Source organism: Fukomys damarensis, unplaced genomic scaffold (genome assembly GCF_012274545.1).
Source record: "Fukomys damarensis isolate Sample0158 unplaced genomic scaffold, DMR_v1.0_HiC HiC_scaffold_35, whole genome shotgun sequence".
Classification (NCBI taxonomy): Eukaryota; Metazoa; Chordata; class Mammalia; order Rodentia; family Bathyergidae; genus Fukomys; species Fukomys damarensis.
The window spans coordinates 41,746,235-41,766,965 of record NW_022900947.1 but is presented as its reverse complement, the minus strand read 5'-3'; the positions used below and the strand labels follow the sequence as shown (position 1 = coordinate 41,766,965).

The window sequence follows — 20,731 nt, the reverse complement described above, 5'->3', positions numbered from 1 at the left end:
AATATAAATTAATAGAAAACTTTAAAATATAATTAAATATAGCTAAAACTTATTAGAAAACAGATTTTGAGTTATTGAACTTGAATTTATGCAGTCCATTAACTTAACAGAAATTCTAGACTATAGCTTAGTGGAGTTACCTGCCACTTTAGTGTTGCTATTACTTAGTGAATCTACTCTTACTTTGTGTACTTTTTTTCTTTTAGAGATGACAATAGTATTTTTGATGGGTTGGTGGAAGAAGATGACAAGGACAAAGCCAAAAGGTAGTTTGATGTGAGAGAAAAATAATAAGTGAAAAATAAGTAAATTAAATAGAAAATTAATGATTTCCAAAAGCTGTTTCCTTTAAGAATTTAGATAATATTAGCAAAGTAGAAGAGCTTAGATGATCAATATACAATTTATAAATTAAATACAATTATTCTCTGACCTTTTGGAAAAATACTATGCTTTGCTTAAAACAAAATTGGAAAATCTGATTTCATGATTAACTGCTTTATAAATAATTGAATTTATCTCAAAAACTCTTTGTTTACAGATTACAACTTACCACAGAATATCAATTATTCATTTAGCACATCTGTTAAGAATGCTTACTGTTTTAGAGTTGTTGTATCAGAATGCTTAGATAAAAAATATGGGTCTATATCTTGAGGGAGAGACAGGTACAGAACAGCTGCACTCTATTAGATCTAGAAGTATAGAGGAAAGAGTATGAGTAAGCTATAATTTAAAACTTAAATGGATGACTTTCTCCTAATTGATAATTGTTTATATATATATATACTTTTATAAAATATTAATACTTATAATTTTATGACTTTCGAAGCTTTGGTAGATATTAAATAAAATTTGCACTGTGCGTGGTTTGTCTTTTCATTTTCATAAAAACATGCTTGTGAAATGCTTGATGTATAAAAATTTCTTTAGTGAGAAACTGAGATGAAAAATTACTGCCCAAATTAACATATATTGCTGGTGACCTAGGAAATGTCTGTTATTGTCTATATTTACAGTAATACAGTGTCATGTCCAAATTTAACATTGTAATACATGATTTGAGTAAGTGAATTATTTAAAAACCACTGATTTAATTTTTTTCATCAGGGTATCTAGAAACAAATCTGAAAAGAAACGTAGAGATCAATTTAATGTTCTCATTAAAGAACTGGGATCCATGCTTCCTGGAAATGCTAGAAAGATGGACAAATCTACTGTTCTGCAGAAGAGCATTGACTTTTTACGAAAACATAAAGGTAAATTTTTTTTTAAATCATAAGACTCTCCTTTAAAGCATAATGAATTAGAATTTTGGCACAGATTGATAAGATTATTTCCTTAGCTTTTTTAAAGAGAGAGAAACCATTTGCCTTTTACAGAAAGATTTCTTGGTATAATCTTTCATTCAATAAATATTTATTTTTAAAAAAGAAAATTAAGGAAAAATAAATACTTATTTAGTGCCTTCTGTATTCCAGATCCTTATGATGCAGGGTAATATTCTTACCTTTTAAGTAACTCAATCCAGGGGATACAAACATGTAAACAGATAGTTACAGTACAAATGATTATAATGTGGGTAGTGCTTGTAAATTGTAAACTTGCAGTGGGAACACAGAGGAAAAGAATATATCAGAGAAGACTTAAAAATAGTTCATTTCAGCTCTTTTCCTTTTTTTTCTCTTTCATTGAGTTTATTGGTACATTTTAGATATATAGTACAGTTACATTCATCATTGGGATGTTGTACCTTTACATGACAAGTCTTGGTTCTCATTTTTTCCCCTTGTCCCTGCCCTCCCTTCACCCCCTCCTCCCCTCCCTGTTTACAAACACTTTATTTCCATCGTTTCATTTTCTCATATGTTTTTCTTTTCCCTTATTACCTTTCCCCTACCCTTCCCACTTTCCCTACACTTTTAGCCCTTTTCTTCCTATTTCACATTGTCAGTTATATCATTAGGATCTTATGTACTATTATAGTTTATTCACACCTGAGAAACTATTCAGTATTTACACATGTGTGACTTATTTATTTCACCTAGGAGTATATCCTCAATATGTATCCATTTTCCTATGAATGAATCAATTTCTCATTCTTTATGGCTGAGTAATATTCTATTTTATAGAAAAACCACATCTTCTTTATCCAGTCTCCAATTGATGGGCAAATGGGCTGTTTCCAAGTTTTATCTATTACAGACTGTGCCACTGTAAACATAGGTGTGCATATATCACTGTGATATGATTCTCTTAATTCTTTTGGAAAGTTACCCAGCAGAGGGATGGCTGGGTCAAATGGAACCTCCAGTCCAAGCTCTTTGAGGTATCTCCATATTGATTTCCATAATGGTTGCAGTAGTCTGCACTCTCACCAACAATGGAGAAGGGTTCCTTTCTCCCCACAACCCCAACATTTGTTATTGTTTGATTTCTTGATTCAGCTCTTTTCTTTTTAGATGAAAGAAAAGCATTTCACACAAAAGAGAAAACGTGCAAATGCAGAGATGCAAGGGACCTCTTTTATCTGGAGTGTGTTCATGTTGGAAAGTTAGAGTTGTATTTGAAAGAAAGAAAAAAGCCAGATAATGTAAGGAATTTATATATCATTTTAAAAAGTTATTTAGTTTTATATATAGGAAATAAACATTTTTTAAATATCTATTCAATGAAGAAAATCACCTTGACCAAGTCAGGGATGAGTCATAAAAATGTAAAGGCAGCTAGAGACACAGCTCAGTAGTAGAATGCTTACCTGACATGTCCAAGGCCCTGAGTTCAGTCCTTGGCACCGGGGGCAAAATCATATAAAGAATATTAAGTGTTTTGGTGGCAGAGATACTAGATTTTAAAAATACATAGAAGGACATTTCCTTTTCAAATGCAAATAGAACTGCAGAGTCTCTCCAAAGGAGAGCTAGTAACAAGTGGTTCTTTATGTCTCCTATCTCACTGGCTAATATATTACTAGATTAGTTAATGTTCTGCCACTGTTTGAAATTATTTTTTTCACTTTCACCAGTGACATTACTTACCCATCCTCAATAAAGCAAAGGGCTTTATCTTATAGCTCAGCCTAATGTTCATCATCTGTTTAGAATTGGAAATTTTGATTCATCCTCCATTGGCTTGCTTTCCATTAAATTGTATCACTTCTTCCCTTTCTTAAATGAAACTACCTTCTTTCTTTTTGTACTCTATATATGGTGACATTTCTCAGGGCCTGTTCTTGTGCTTTTGCATTTTCTATACTATTTCCCTTGTTTATTCCATTTTATGACTTAAGCTATTGTATCTCTATGAAATTATCAGTGCTTTATTTTCAGAGAAAACTTTAGCCTTGTATTTCTAGATGCTTCTTTTACCCCAAATCAGTACATCTAAACTGAACTCATTTTTGTCAAGTCACTTATTTTATTGCTACGACTGTCATTATGTTTTACCTTTAGAAATATTTCTAAAAACCTCAGCACCTCATGTTAGATGGCACACCCCTCAAATCAGTGTGGGAGTTGAATAAATTCATTGTTGAATGAATGAAATAAAATGTATATGTTTCCCACTAAAAACAGAGGGTTAATTTTTACAGTATATTAGTTTTTTCTTTAAAATTGAATATATAATTCTCTCAAAATGAAATTTATATTTAAGAAAATCCCTTTTAATTAAAGGGAAATCTTAAATATTTATCACTCTAAAATAGGCCTGTGTTTAACTGAACTTGATTGGGCTTTGCTTCTGGATTTAAATCCTTTTTCCTAAATGTGTATCACTGATCTGAATTTGAAAAATGTGACTATATTCCACAAATTAGTAGCTAGGCTTTTTAGTTATTCTTCACATTATAGCATAAGCATTTAAATACATAAATATTCCAGTGATAATTTAATATGCTACATTTGTATATTTGTCAATAAAAACACCAACATAGTTCATCCTTTTTACTACAAAATAAAGTGTATTAGGAAGAGTATAGCCTATGTTATAGGTTTTTATTCTGCCTAGTTGTAATGTCTGCATTTAAAAAATAGAAAAACACTTATTACCTAAACAGTTCAGGTTTATATTTATTATTTATAAATAACTTTCTCTTGACTAGATGTCTGAAAATTGTATAGCAAAATAAAGTAGTAATAATTCTGATAAAATGTGTGCCCTATGCCAGATTTCCAAATTTGGAACCAGCTTCTGACCACTAAGAACATGAAAAAAAAAACAATTAAGTAAAGTCACTCTGGGCATTTTACTATGAAGTTTTTTGCCCAAAATCTTAATTTTGTCTCCTTGATTAATTAAACAAAAGCACCTAAAATTTGGAGAAATCCTTTTGTAACAATGGCAGGCCTAAGATTGTTGAAAGCAGGTTGACCCATCTCATTGGCTTCTTTCTTCCAGTTTTACTACCTTATCTCTCTCTAGCTATCACCATTTGAATGGAATATCTTGAGTTAATCTGCTTTTCTTACTAGTTTTTAGACATTGTGTCTAGTAGGAAGCAATCTTAGTTTATCAGCCATAAAAGGATATCAAATATTAAAGCTCCTGTGGAGGGGGGAGAATATTACCAAGATGCCAAATCTAGAGAGATAACTTCTCACATTAACTCAAATATTTTCTCATGCCAAATACTGGTCTCCTGGTATTTAAACCAGTAAATGTTAGTCCCTATCATTCTTATTTCTAATTGGAGTGGAAAAGAGAAGGCAACTTGTAGGATTTTTGTACTCTCCCACTGGTTGGATTGTATCACTAATGTGTAAATCTGTTTGCAGAAATCACTGCACAGTCAGATGCTAGTGAAATTCGACAAGACTGGAAACCTACATTCCTTAGTAATGAAGAGTTTACACAATTAATGTTAGAGGTATGTCCAGATTTAATTTTTGAAAGTTATTTTCATCAAAAAAAATGTTGAGTGTGATTAATTTTAATGTAGTTTTAGCAGTATTATTAATATTGGAGTCTTCATTCTGTGTAAATGTAATAAGCTATGTATATGTTGTTAAAATTGATGAAAGTATTGTAAGCAAATGATTATGTGGTAAAGTAGCATGAAATTTTCCTATTTTTAGTGTTTTAATCTTTTGAGATGCTTAATGAAAGTCAGAAACTTGTATCTACTGAGTTTTCAGCCTGAGCCTATGCCAACTACATTCTAACAAAGAATATAATATATTTTCTATCACATGTTAGATATTATTAAATATATTTCAGTCCATGTGAGCTGCAGATTGTGAAAAAAAATTTTTATTCCTCATAGTTCTAAAGGCTGAAAAGTCATAAGATCAAAGCACCAGCAGACTTCCTGTTTGGTGAGAGTTCTTGACCCCTGGTTCATAAACAGTCATGGTGTGATGGTACCCTTGTGTAGCTCAAAGGGCAGAAGAGCTCCTTGAGGCCTCTTTTGTAAGGACACTAATTCTGTTTATGAGAGTTTCTCCTTCACTGCTTAATCATCTCCCGAGGGTCCCACCTGCAGATACAGTCACATCAGGAATTAGGTCTCAACAGAAGAGTTTTGCAAAGGGACACTCAGTCTACAGTAGATTAAAATCTGCCTAAAGTAAAATAACAAATGAAATACTTGGAAAATATAAAAAAGTGAAATATAAGTTGAAAGGTAGCTTTTTTTTTAAAGTAGAAACTTTTAACTTGAAATGAGCACATGTTCTGTGACCAAATTATTTTTTTAAAACACTTCAGAGAATTTTTGCTTGTTATTACAGAAGTTAATATCTCATACAACCTATTTAAAAATTTACAAAAGTTTTGAATCACTCATACCTAACAATTTTATTTTCTTTCCTATGTACAACAGATATCATCTGTATACACAAAGTATATAAAGTTTAGTATCAAATTTCTATGAAATTATAATCGGAAATGGGTGGTTTATTTTGGAGGTAACAGTTAAAGGGAAGAAACATAGATACGTAAAAGAAAGTGGACATGGAAAGAAAACAAGAATACAGTTGAAACAAAGGACATAGATAGAGGTTAATAAATAGTATGTACTGATCTCCATCCTATTTGTTTGGCTTTATTATTTTAGTCTTAAAGCCTTCGACTGTTAGGTGTATCTGTTATGTATATGAATGGCTATGTCTTAGATATCTTTGTATGTTTACTAAAGTCTAAAGCAGCATAGCTTTTTGTAAACTGAGATATTTTTCTGTTTATACTTCAAGTGGAACAATTAACTGCTGGATAAGTGTGTATTCGGCAGAAATGTTAGAAAATTTGTTTGAATATAAATACTTTTTAAACCTCTAATCTTACTCTTTAAAACTGAACCACAACTGGGAAGTTTTCATGTATTAACTAACTCATTGGATCCTCATAACCATATTATGAAGTAATTAGTCCCTGGAGTCTGTGTGTTAATAATAACCAGTATTATTAAGTAGACATTAGTATTTCTTTCCTACTTCCACATAAGGAAATCAAGGAACAGAGTTATAAAACTTAATCCAGAGCGACACAGCTGGAATTTCTTACAGGCCACCTGACCTCTGGTCTCATTCCCTCAGCTACTGTGCACACTGCCTCTTACCAGATTTTTCTTTTCAGTGAAAGTTAGACATGACAAGAAATGTACAGCTCTGTGACAAGCTATTAGTTCTTTAGTGTATACATAATTTACAAACCAAATGATAATTTGATTTTTTTCTCTAAAAGTGTCTTGACAGTGTCAAAAATATTTCTTTAGATAAGTAATATAAAAAAGAACACACAAACTATTGCCTACAACAAAGAAAATATTGTATAATATTCTTGTGTAATAGTTTAATAAGATCACCTGTGTTAATAAAACTGTCTTTGTTGGCCAGGGACTTAGCTCAGTGGTTCTGCCACCTACCTGGCGAACTCAGGGACCCGAGTTCAATCTCTGGTACAAAAAAAAAAAAAATGTCTTTGTTTTGCTGGTAAGAATTTCTTATACATTAAAAAATGTGTATAATATCTACTTTCAATTGTAACTTTAATGTAGGTAAACTGCCTGGTTGTTAATAAATTAAATAGAAAAATGTTATCTTCAAATTTCTCTTCACAATAGAAAGATACTTTTATTAATCACTAAAGTACATATGTATAAAATCAAGGAAAAAATGAACCAGATTCTAGAGATTATGAATTATAATAACAGAGAAAACTTAAATGTCTTTAAAATTTTGAAACTATAAATTAATTCGTTCGTGATTATTCTCATAGATTATGAGTTTACATTCCTGAAAATACTACATTTATTTTTAGTGTGTCCATCTACTAAGTATACACTCTAGCATGTGTTAAGATGAAGGATATGTATGTGGACATGTATATATTCCATTTTGAGTCTAAATGTTTGCTCATCTTTGATTTTACATGCTTAATTTGTCTTTCCAAATTTGCTTATTAAATATGAAAAATTTGATTCACAAATAGAACTGGTTTTGGTTTGGGTAGAGAATAGCTTAGATGTGATTTACTTGGCTAACCACATTGATGAGATTACAAATAAGCAGGCTACATACCATTTGCAGCAGAATTGTCTGATGTAGGCTGTATCTTGGAATGTTACAGCTGCTACCAGAAGTAGAGGAGATTAGATTGTTTAGCTCAAACTTAATTTTACCATGATACCTGGAGAAGTTGCAGCTTGTCCACAGTCAGATAGCTAATTAATGGAAGATCTGGAACCACGATCTTAAAATTCACTCACAGCTTATGTTTGGCTGTCTCTCTTCATTTCTCCATTGCCCTCCACCCCTGCATCTGTTGGCTAAGGAATATTTCTTCCTTCTCTTAGAAAAGTAGGAATAGACAAGACAATTAGAATAGTTTGGCCAGATCAGATTGTTTTAAAATCATCTGTATGTGAAGATATCTTCTAATATGTAGTTCTCCTTGGTAGTTCAAAGCTCTCCAGTAATCCAAACAAGATGGAGTAGTGATGTGTGTTAGCTTCATCTTTGTTGCAAATTCATAAAGTATTTCTCTACCTGTCTCTAGAACTTCTGTCGCAAGCTTCCCCAGTTATTGTGTGTCAGATAGATATTAAATCAGAAGACAAGGAGTTTTAACTAATGCACCCTTCCCTTCAGGTATAGGATGTGGGGGAGGGGTACGAGTCACAGTCTTAGAATGAGGAGCCTTACCCTTTCACATCTCTCTAAATCATTTTCCTTGGTACTTTTAGTTTTTGGTATTAGCTTTTTTACTATCTACCTTCATGGCAAATTATACCCCTTTTTGCTTTTTTTAGATGCTGTTGGAGACTTTCCTGCTTTTTCTGTGCCTCCTTTGAAAGAAGGGGAAAGCAGGCTCTAGAACTAGAAGTCGGTTTAAGTTATTTATAGAGTTTTGATTTCAGTTCATTCTTCACAGAAAAGAACTTCACTTTGCTTTCTAAGGTGATACAGTCTAGCTCACATAAGAAAAACAGTTTTCTTAACATCATTTTGCCCTACTCAAAGTAATAATAGTAAGAATAATATTGGTATTGTACAAGTTTTACTTTCATAATACATTAATTGGATTACATTCTAAGATTTCTAACCACCCTATCCACCAAGTAACTAAAATTGGATCTGTCTGGGCCATTGTAGAAGATAGGCTTTTGCTCAGTACAAGTTCTCTCTGCTGTCCACAACTCTTTCCACCAGTACTGGGGGTGACAGTTTCTGCATATAAAACAGTTATTTAGAATTAGAGAGAGATTGCTTTTACTCTTAGGTCCATAGCTTATATACTACAGTACTTTTTACCACACGTAGATTAGATGTTTCAGATACTAGGATGATTTAAGATACACATGGATCACTCAGAGGTTGCTGTTCTGAGAGAAATCTCCTTAATTAAGTGAGAAATAATTGTCAGCTTTTCCCTGGACCTTTTCTTAGGCTGCACATACATTTGTTGCTCTGTTGTTGTTGTTGTTGTTTTATGCAATTACTTGAATCTGGTTCCCTTAAAACCAGATATCAAGGTTTGTTGGCCTTTCTTCTTTCTTCCTTTGTCAAATGTGTGAATGAGTGGGTTATGGTAGCTTTTGATCATCCATTCATTCTAAACTTTTTGCAATTTGAGTCACCTTCCTGTTGATGTAACTCTTCTGAAGATCACCAAATGTCGCTTCTTATTTTCTTGTTTCTTGTCGTCTTTATCTTGTACACTAAACCATCCTTCTTTTCACTGGCCTTGTCATAGCCTCTACCATTTTCTTCTTAACAACAGCATATTCTATCTATATTAAAGAGAGAGAGACAGAGAGGAGAGAGCACCTGGGGCAGGTGTTGTGTAAGCAACAAGACTTGTTTATATAACGCTGGGGTACCAGCAAGCAGGCTGAGTCCAAAAAGGAAGTCAGTGTAGAGTAGGAAGAGAACAAAGTATTTAAAGGTAAGAGGAGGGGTTATTGCCTTGAGGAATTTTGGGAGTAAGTAGAGTGACTCACTCTTCTCCAGATGGCCATTGTCTTGTCTTTGTTCTTTAAGGCTTCCTACACATCTGCCTCCAAGGCTTGATGGTGCACACTCCAGTCCACGAGGTTGCCTTACCCTCTAGGTGTGACACTGTCCTCCAGTTTCTTTTTCATCATCCCTATATGGAGGCCATATTTGTAAGGATTTATCTTTGACATACTTTTCTGTTTTGAAGCTCTCATTTCTCCAGCTGTCACTTAGGTGCCTAGGGTTCTCAAAAATAATAATAATAATTTTGAAAAATACAAAGAGTAGAATTGCTTTATTATTAGGTCATGTATCCTTTGCTCCAGTATATCTCTGGAAAACATTCACATTTCTTAGTACTTAACTAATTCTTTTCTTTTTTACCTTTGCTACTAATTTAGCTCAGATTCTCATTAATTTCCCTAATCACCCCAAAGGGTATTGAGGCTTTTCTGACTCAGTTCTTTGTTTTGAAAATATATTTTACATACTTCTTCAAGACTACTACTCTCATTACAGAAAAACTTCCTGTCCTAAAATCTTCTGATGGCTTCCCATTGTGTACAAGAGAAAATCTTTTAAGTTTTAACCTGAGATTCAAGGGCTTTCATGATTTGGCCATAGCCTAGTTTTTCATTTCCTGTCACTCCCTTCAATTTATTCCTCATGTTTCTCCCTACCCTTCAGTCATACATTTCTCTTTTAATGTATCCAAAATAGTAACATAGTAATGTATTCTTTTGTCTGCCTAAGACATATTCTTGGTAGCATGTGTACTTTGGAAATATTAGCATCTTTAAATAAGCCATACTGTATTTATGGTTGGATTTTATAGTATACATGGCAGTAAAGACAGAATATTAATTCCCAAACTTTAGAAACCAGCTTTTCAACAGATAACTGGAGAATGATTTTGTTAACCAGAGTGATTCCCGCCCCTCCCCCTAAGGATTTAAAGATGCACAGAAATACAGAGTAATGTACTGTAAGGGGAAAAAGCTAGCATTTTGACATTACCTGATGTTGCATTAAGTTTATTGTCATTTATCTTATTTCTGAGCTGTGAAATACTTTTTTCTTTTTGTTTAACTGACCATTATGTTTAATTTCAGGCTCTTGATGGTTTTTTTTTAGCAATTATGACAGATGGAAGTATAATATATGTGTCCGAGAGTGTGACTTCATTACTTGAACACTTACCAGTAAGTATAACAATCATATGATCTTTATTATTGAGTGCCTATTTTAAGTCTTTTAAAGCACTAGAAAGTAGACCTTTATTTGGTACAGTGTTGAAAATAGCTAAAAGGTAGCCATGAAAACTCTTTTAAGTATGTCTTTGTTTTGGTTTTTCGGTTTTTTGAGACAGGGTCTCACTGGTTTTGAACTCACTATGTAGTCTAGGCTGGCCATGAACTCATGGTGATCCTTCTGCCTCAGCCTCCCAAGTGCTGGGATTACAGTAGCATGTGCCACCACACCTGGCCTTAAGTATGTCTTTTTTTTTTTTTTTTTTTTTTTTGGTACCGGGAACTTAAGTATTTCTTTGTTTTTAGTATTGCTGTATTTTTTTCATATGAGTCATGACTAATTAATGTGTAATAATATTCAGCTGCCACTTGAAGAACTTGTTCTTCCCATCTTTATTCTAATGCTAACTTTTCAGTGTTTTTTTGTTTGTTTGTTTGTTTGTTTTTTGTCCTTTTTTTTTGAGACAGGGTCTCACTATGTAGTTGAGACTGGCCTGGAACTCACTATGTAGCCCAGGCTGGTCTCGAATTCACAGTGATCCTCCTGCCTCAGCCTCCTGAGTGCTGGGATTACAGGTGTGCACCACAACGCCTGGCTTCAGTGTTTTGTTTTTAATTGGTCTCATGAAGATGTTAAAACACCAGAATATTGTGGAAATAACCAAATTCCTCCAAGATATTTGTTGCAGGTAGGAAAACTCAGACATAATTTCCTAAAAGGAATGAATTACAAAAACACTAAAGATAATTGATACAGAATTTGGAAGAAAATGGATACTACTTGAACCCATAGTGTTGCTGGGGATTTAGCTCAGTGGTTCCACTGCCTGCCTCGCAAGTGCAAGACCCCGAGTTTGATCCCCAGTACCAAAAAAAGAAAAAAATAAGAAACCATAGTGTTAATTGAAACAGAAATTCAGTTATCACTTGTTTTCTCTTATATGAGAAACCGAGAGCATAAAATTAAAGAAGTAAATAAAAAATAGATAATAGGAAACGGGGATATAGAACTTCTACAAAAAGGAAGGAGACCAAGAGATAGATGGGAGAGAAAGGGGATTTTTACAGGAATCACAGCATGTTATGTACATGTACCAATCCCCCATGATAAATGCAATCATAATGTACTGCAAATATGTACTAATTTTTTTATTTTTAAAGGATAATAAAGTAATGATCATACTCAGTTCATTTTCAATATGACTAAAAGATATAAAGAATTAGAAGTATATTGTATAATTTTGATTGGGGTGAATACCTGAATTGTGTTTGCTTTCATTACCAGCATGTATTTATTAGGCATATGTTCTGTCCCAAACACCATGTTAAATGCTGTGCTGCAGTTGATGGTTTTAAAAATGAAGTTGCAGATTTTATTTAATATATTATTATCTGAGATGGGACCTATGGTCCCATCTTATTTGTAAATTATCATTATATCATTTGTAAATTATTCACTATGCTTTCTTTTGAAAAATTGCAAAGTAAACTGCACAGAGATACTGAAAAGCAGTATTTCATTCCCTCTGTTTACTTTTGTAGAAAACTCTTGTAAAAAAAATTCTTGTATTAAAAAAACCAAGAGAAAGAATCCCTCTATATGATTAAGTAATTAATTAGTATAATTAGATGGTTTTAAGTGATATAAATTATATTGGTTTTCCTTTCAGTTATATATTTGTAGAAACTACATAATTTTTTTTCAGCTTTAATTGAGTTTATTGGTACATTTTAGGGATACAATACAGTTACATTCATTGTTGGGATCTTGTACCTCTACATGACAAGTCTTGGTTCTCATTTTTTCCCCCTGTCCCTGCCCTCCCTTCACCTCCTCCCCTCCCCATCTACGAACACTTTATTTCCATCTTTTCATTATCTCACATTTTCTTCTTTTCCCTTATTACCCTTCCCCTACCCATCCCACCTACATACATAATTTTTAAATTTAGTAGTAGTATACCAAAAACTAAAGGTGTCTTAAGGAAGATGATTTAGAGAGATGTGAATGAACAAGGCGGAGAACATCCTCTTCATCCCTTCCCCCACATTCTGTAACTAAAGGGGAATGGTTCATTAGCTAAAACTCCTTGCCTTCTGTTTAATATCTATCTGATGTACAATAATTACTATATGATGACAGTGAAGGCTAATCTGAAAAGGTCAAAATTTTTGTACCTTGTAACTAGGAATATAGTTGTTTAAAAATATTTTATATCCAAGCTGAGCATGGTGGCACATGCCTATAATCTCTGCCCTCAGCGTTCTGGGAGACTGAGGAAAATTTGAACCCAACCTTGGCAGCTTAGTAACTTAGCAAAGCCCTGTCTCAAAAAATAAAAAGGGCTGGGGATGTACTTCTGTGGGAGGGCCCTGGGTTCAAATCCAGTCCTGCCAAAACAAAAAAACCAAAATTGTATGACATTTGTTTAAGGGAGCCTTGAGTCACTTTAAAGCAACTGTTGTCTATAGGAGTCATTTGTTAACTTTCCTTTGTCTAACTAAAAGATAATTACAACAGTTACAGTTTATACTAAATGATAATATTGATCTAATGTAGAAACATGTCATATAACTAAATCAAATTTTTACATGAAAATGATTGAGGGTAGCTAGGTGCAGGCCTGTAATCCTAGCACATAGGAGGTGAGGCAGTAGGATCATTGTGAGTCCAAGGCCATCCTGAGCTACATAGCGCATTCAATGCCAGCCTGAACTGCACATCAAGACCTGGCCTGGAAGGGAAGGAGGGAGGGAGGGAGAAAGGAAGGGAGAGGAAGAGAGAAGGAGACAGAAAATGAGATTGAGGGAAGTTAAAAGATCCAGATAGCTACCATTTGCTTTTCTTCACTCGGACTCATCTTGCTATCTGAATAGTTGTTATAGCAACAGCAAGTATGATTAGCCTCATGTAGAGACATTAAGTAAATTTAATACTTCACAGAATGGTAGGAAAACAGCTTGTAATCATACTCTTTATATTAGCCATTCATATTTTTTCTCTGAATAGGAAACATAAATTTATAGATAGAAAAGAAAGAGTAAAAAAGCCAAATCATAATTTGTTGAAGTAGAAAAAACAATAGTCATTTTCAAAATGAAAGCTTTAGTTCTTATTTCAAATTTGTGTTTTATTTTCTATCAACTAGTTCTTGCATTCTTTTTTTTTTTTGAGACAGAGTCGCACTGTGTAGTTGAGATTGACCTGGAACTCACTATGTAGCCCAGGCTGGTCTTGAACTCACAGCGATCCTCCTGCCTCAGCCTCCCGAGTGCTGGGATTACAGGCATGCGCCACCACACCCGGCTTTGCATTCTTATTGGTACCTGTATTTTGGTACGTTAATGTCAGTAAAACCGTTGGTAGTATTTATTTTACTAATGCCTGAATTTTCAGTTTATTCTAGAAGGCTTTTCAGACTTCCAGAAGAATTCTTTGCTAAAATATAGTTAAATTTTTGGTAAGATTACCCCTTAAGCCATTATCAAATAACTCTTTAGTCCAAAATCAGTTATTGTACTTGTAACTATTACATATGCGAGGCACAGGATTAATGTACCTTGATTGGAAGGGGAGGAAGATAAAGATATAAGAGATGGAGCCCTTTTATTCATCTATGGGGCAAAAAGAAATAGACATTAAAAGAGCAGATATTTTTATGGAAAATGAATGATACAAGGAAGAAATACTAAAGGAATTTTATTTTTATTTTGGATTTTTATGTTAAGGGAATGCTTTTTTTTTCTTTTTTTTTGGTACTGGGGATTGAACTCGGGTCCTTGAGTTTGCCAGGTGGGCCACCGAACTGCTGAGCTAAATCCCTGGCCCAAGGGAATGCTTTTTTGAGGAAATAATTTGAAAGATGTAGGATACAGTTTTGTGAAAGTTGGGAAAGACTGTTCTACTTCTTAGGGCAAAATTTGAGGGCTAGAGAAAAGATAGAAAGAATATAATTGTGTGGTTTGTATGGGAAGTAGTGAAGTACCACTTTCTCACCTTCCCCATCCTCAATAGCACTCTTTTGTTGTTAATGTTTTTGTTTTGAAGCATTGAGCTCTCTGCAGATGTATAAAATAGGAGCACAAGAGCATGGAACTGCTCCAGTTGAGTTCAGCCCTACCTTCACAGCCCCTTCTTGTTCATTTATTGAGATAACCACCTCGTATCCCCAAGACTCCGCAGAGCAGTTTGGGAATGTAGAGAAATCAGGTAGACTGGAATAGACTCAGTAGTAAATGTGAAGTCACTGGAGTTTCATTGGTACTTAAGAGGTTAGGAGGTATTTATTATTATATGTAACCATCTTTGATTCCATAGCTATCCCAAAGTGTAGACAGCCTGGCAGTTGTCACGTAATCACTGATTAATGACTCTTGATGAAAGCTGTATATTAAGAATTATGTGTAATGTATTAGTTGCCCTTTTTATACAAGACTTTTTGACAATGGTTTACAGTATAAGATAGATGCTTAGACATTAAGAAATAAAAATGAAAGAACATGTTGGACAATGGAAATGTTCCCACAGTCAAATATCCTCTTCACTTAGCCTGTTGCTGGTCCTTTGTAGTTATGTGTGCCCCCATTGTTTAATGTAGGTTTGGATAAATTGCAAAGTTGTGTCTTGTAGCCAATTAACTCTCTTAGCTCAATTTTATTTTAAAATGTTCAACTTTGGTGAAACTCAACTTTGCAAATAATACGTCATGCTTTCAGAGTTGTATTGATCATGAACCTGATGACATTGGTATCAGAGGCATGAAGGTAATGTTAACCACTTTCCAAGTTCTCAGTCTTGGTTTTTAGGAATGTAATCTAACTTTATGTGTGTTGGTTTTCACGAATCGTTGAAAATTATACATGTGATCCTCTGTTGCTTAAGAGTGATAATACATTTTTAAATGCCTCTTGAAATACTAATTGTTTAATTTTTTAAAATTTCTTCTTTAGTCTGATCTTGTGGATCAAAGTATATTTAATTTTATCCCAGAAGGGGAACATTCAGAGTTTTATAAAACACTCTCTACCCATCTGCTGGAAAGTGATTCATTAACTCCTGAATACTTAAAATGTAAGTAGAAGCTGTTAAGCAAAAATCCAAACGTTATATTTAATAGCATTATCCTTTACCTTTGAAAGTTTATGAAAAAGTTATTCTTAATTAAAATGTAACATTTTTTCCATATACCCTATTAGGTAAATTTTAAATATTAAAAAAGATTTATGAAGTGGAAGTTTGTTTATAATAGTCTAAAAGCTGTTCTAGACTATAATGAAATATCACCCTGTTTATTATAATAAATGTGAGTACTTGTGCTACAGTTAAGCCATACATTATACAGAAATGGAACCTGGCAGTATATTTTAAATTTTTAAATGTTATTGTATTTAATGAGAGAAAATAAAACAGATTCATTTTCCTTATTGTTTACCAGTTGGGCACTTTAACTGTGAGGACAATTTCTATATTTTAAAATTATTAAATAAAAAAATTTGTTAAGCTGAATTTTAAAAATCTTTTATTGGATGTATCTAGGGTACCAGGCACTTGTGCTATATTATTAAAAAGTGCCAAGCATAGTGCAAAATAGTCCCTGTGGTCAAGAAAACCAAAATATTATGGTATAATCAGATATTTCCACTTTATTGGGCAGTTTGGTTAGAGTACTTCCTTTTCATCACTGTTTTACACAATGTAAAATTTAAAATGGTTACATCACTCTTTGGCTCTTAGCTGTTAGATATTATCTTTTTTATGATTTTAAAATATCACTTTTTCTGATAATAGCATTAATCATCTTAGTTCTTTGTATTTAAATCCTCAAATTCTGTAATATACTAAGATTTGAGATATGTGCACTTAGCTCATAGATCTATAAAATTTATATACGGAAGTGTATATGTATATATATCTTTGATATGAAGGGATAATCTTTCAGGGGGAATTGAAAAACTAGAGATAGAATCATTTGGAGCCAGTGCCATATATAATTGTTTTTAATCAAGTTTGCATGACTTTGACCAATAAGCCACTTAAATCCAGTACTGAGGAGAAAAGATTTCAGCTGAATATAATAGATTTAGAAGCTTGTTATATGGTTCCATGTAATATTCACAGTCATGGATTGAATAAAATTGCTTGAACAATTGAGATTTAACATATAGAATAAGGAGAGAAGAATTAGAAAGTTAGGGCCCTAAAAAATTGTAACGGGAGGACAGAAGAAAAAGAATTGGCTTCAAGGTGCTCACAGGGGCAAAATTTTTATTGGAGAACTGAATCTAAGCCTCTGGTAGACTGGGACACTGAGGCAGGAGGATCATAAGTTCAAGCCCAGGTTGGGCAACTTGGGGACTAAGCAAGACTCTGTCTCAAAATAAAAGCTATAGCTCAGTGTGAAGGCCCTGGATTCAGTCCATAGTATCAAAAAGAAACAAACAATGACAAAAACCAGAAAGTCTTTGGCAGAAAGATAGACCTTAGGCTCCTGTTTCCAAAATCAGAGATAAGGATAGCAATAATACTTTTTTGACCAGGGGTCGGCGGGGAGCTTGGTTAAATGACTTGCTAATCGTCTAGTTAAATTAACTGATACATGAAAGTTCTTCCCCTAGCAAAAAAGTACTGTATGCCAAAAGAATAAACACAAGTTAAAACACGGGAAATTGCCTGGAAATTTATCTAAGTCATTTTGGCTAAAATGAAGACAAGGTGGTGCAAATGGTAGGATTTGGGTTTAGAGATGAAAATAGGAGCAGAATTATAAAAGGGCACTATTTCACCCTGTAGTTTGATTTTTATTTTTTACATAGTGGAGAGCCAGTGAAGGAGATTTGAATGGTTTTATAATGTGGGGAAAAAAATGCCTAGGGTAGAAAATTTTGATAAGGACCATACTGAAGACAAAAGGAGAACTCTACAATTGTTTACAATAGAAGTAAGGATGGAGAGCAAAGTATGTGAGTGCTAAATAATTAAATTCACTAAAACTTGATTTTAGACACTGGTGACCATGTCTGAGAGAATTTGAGGAAGATGATGGTAGTTGGATTTTTGAACCTGTTGAACTAATGATAAAACCTTCTACTGTGATAGTGAAAGAGCAGGGGATTGAAGTAGTGGATGAAAGAGTTACTAGTCCTTGAGTATAGAAGCAATGTGATGAAAGTATTAGGAAGAATAGTGGGCAAGGATGAATCAGAGGTGAGAATGTAGAGGCATAAGGAGTAAGTGTTGTTACTTAGATGCAAAGCCATTTGTGATTGTACCCTACTTGGTTGATGATAATGCTTATTTGGAAAAATTATTTATGAGAGTTTTCTTGGTGAAATAAATAGCACATCTTACTGACTGATTAGTGTTGGGATTTGTAATGGACCAGAAGAAGCCAAATTGATGTGAAGAGAGGGTACAGATATGGTTTCTAACTTGAGAAATAAGCACACACAAGGTAAAGGGGGATGACTGACTGAGGAAGAAAGAATAAATTCATTTTAAGATACTTTAAATTTAAATCACTGATGGGACAATCAAGTGGAAATGTCCTGAAAGCAAATAGTGATATAAAAATTTGTGTTATATAAAACGTTAGCGTTGGGGAGAGAGATAATAGGAGTTAATAAGCTAAGACCAATTTGTAAAAGGATGGTAAAAGATCAAGATGAAAGAACTTCTGTGAAAGGCAGTTGTTTGAAGATGGATTAGCAGAAGAGATAGGAAGGTCAGTAAGGGTGGAAGGCAAGTACAGGTTATGGAAATGAGGTAATATGAATTTTAAGAGCTAGAAACAGTGAGGAAAAATTACTGAAGTCATCAATGCAAATGTTAGTCCTCTAAAGTAGAGTAGCTGTTGTGGTAAAGGTGTGAGGATGAGAATGAAATCCACCATGCATGACATTAAGGGAAATGAATACATAGAAACTGGAGTACAGGAAAGAGATTTGTGATACTAAAAAGATCAGTGTGATAATTCTTTGAGATGGAAAATATTAGCAAATTTAAAATTGTAGAAAATAAAGATCCAAAAAAGAGAATTTGTAGGTACTAAAAGAGTGAGTGAGAAGTGGCATGTCCCTGGTCCTAGAGAAGATAGGAAATTTCGACTGTCCACAGTGGAGGTGGGAAAGTTAACTTCAGAATGGAAGGCGTACCTTTCTTTGAAATTATTGTAAAGAAAGAGAAGGAAGGATAGTGAAAATGGAGAAACAATAAGTTGCTTGAATAAGATGATGTCATCGGCTAAAGAGACTTTATTTATGACCAATTAAAATATCTTTAATTGAAGATGTCTGTTGGAAAAAATAGTTGTGAATTTATCCAACTTTTATAATCTTATTTCATGTGGTATATCACAGACATAGGATTTTTTATTACCTTTCAGCAAAAAATCAGTTGGAATTCTGTTGTCATATGCTTCGAGGAGCAATAGACCCAAAGGAACCATCTACCTATGAATATGTGAGATTTATAGGAAATTTCAAATCTTTAAACAGTGGTGAGTTGAACTGCTTCTTGCACAGTTTTGTAGAACTTGTTATTTTTCTAAGCTCTTTGATATAGATGTTTGAATATGAGTAAAACTAGGTTTTACTGGAATCACTGATATACATCTTTCCTTACTGTTGTAGTTTCCACCTCAGCACATAATGGTTTTGAAGGAACCATACAGCGCACACATAGGCCTTCTTATGAAGATAGAGTTTGTTTTGTAGCTACTGTCAGGTTAGCTACACCTCAGTTCATCAAGGTATGTTTATAATTTTAATTGCTCAAAGAGTATTTTATTCATAGTATAAGAATTGTCTATCTGTAACTTTTCGTTGTCTCCAGAATGACTGAAACTTCCTGTAGACATTGTAGTAGTAGTGTCTGTGTGTCACCAAGGTATGCATGACGTGATATTTTTGAAACTGTGAGTTATGAGAACACTTGCTAAGTATAGCTGATTTTTAGTGTATATCCTTTGCAGTTAACCAGTGATTATATATAACCATTGCCCTACTTTTGTGCAGAATTTTAGGATTTTTTGTGTGTAGTATTCACTGTCTTCATTAAAGGAAAAAGTTTTAAAAATCTAAGTAATTTGAAATGTACAGATACCTTTTACTGCTTGCAGTTTACTTCTTAATTTTCAAAATTTAAATGATGGGTTTTTTTTCCCCTTGGGTTCATCAAGCAAAAGATTATTAGGGAAGTGGGGACATGAAATGCTAAACAGTAGATGGAAAGGCTAAGATTTAAAATATGGGAAACAGCGTAGTGTAAGGTGCAGAACCAAGCTGGTGTTTAAAAAAATCTTAAAGCATTGTGTTGTTCTGCTTATTTTGTTTTTAGGAAATAATATCTGTGGCTAACATTGGAGCACTTATTACATGCTGAACACTGTACATGCATTAGCCTTTTTAGTTTTTATAACAACTGTATGAGTTAGATGCTATTATGATTCCTATTTAATATATTTAAAACCAAGACTTTGGTAAGTTAAGTTGCTTGCTAAAAGTCTAATCTATTAAATGATTGAACTGGGATTTGATTCTAATTCTTTCTCCTCTGCACCTCAACTCTTCGCTGCTACATAATGCTACAGATGGTCTTTTAAGGACGCAGAACAGAGTTTGGATATATTGTTATTGACCAGAGTCTAGGGTTCCCATAGGTGGAGGGAGTAGAGATAGTGAGAAGTAAGGTTAGTGAGAAGTAATGGCCAGCGATGTTGAACATTTTTTCATGTATTTATGGACCATTTGTATTTCTTCTCAGAAGTGTCTATTCATTTCATGTGCCCATGTTTTGATAGGGTCTTTTGTTTGGTGGGAGGTTTAATTTTTTTCAGTTCTTAAATATATTCTAGATATTAGTTCTCTGTCTGAGTTGTAGCTGGCAAAAGTTTTTTCCCATTCTGCAGGTTGTCTGTTTGCTCTGCTGGTGGTTTCCTTTGCTGTGCAGAAGCTTTTAAATTTGATATGATCCCATTTGTTAATTCTTGATGTTATCTCTTGTGCCATTGGGGTCCTATTCAGAAAGTACTTGCCTACACTTATGACTTT

At 33.5% G+C, this 20,731-nt stretch overlaps 1 protein-coding gene across 7 annotated transcripts in view; it reads left to right on the top strand.

Moving 5' to 3' along the window:
* Positions 1-20,731, top strand: part of Clock (clock circadian regulator) — a 125,658-nt gene that overhangs the window by 72,233 nt on the left and 32,694 nt on the right. For 6 of the 7 annotated variants that reach the window (XM_010640278.1, XM_010640277.1, XM_010640275.1 and 3 more), the window contains 7 exons: positions 207-266; positions 1,111-1,259; positions 4,776-4,867; positions 10,547-10,636; positions 15,635-15,755; positions 19,066-19,179; positions 19,313-19,431. In XM_010640278.1, the coding sequence (XP_010638580.1) occupies positions 207-266; positions 1,111-1,259; positions 4,776-4,867; positions 10,547-10,636; positions 15,635-15,755; positions 19,066-19,179; positions 19,313-19,431 (745 nt within the window). Of the gene's footprint in view, positions 1-206; positions 267-1,110; positions 1,260-2,462; positions 2,594-4,775; positions 4,868-10,546; positions 10,637-15,634; positions 15,756-19,065; positions 19,180-19,312; positions 19,432-20,731 lie in introns of those variants that run through there. The other variant, XM_010640280.2, reaches the window with a different exon arrangement.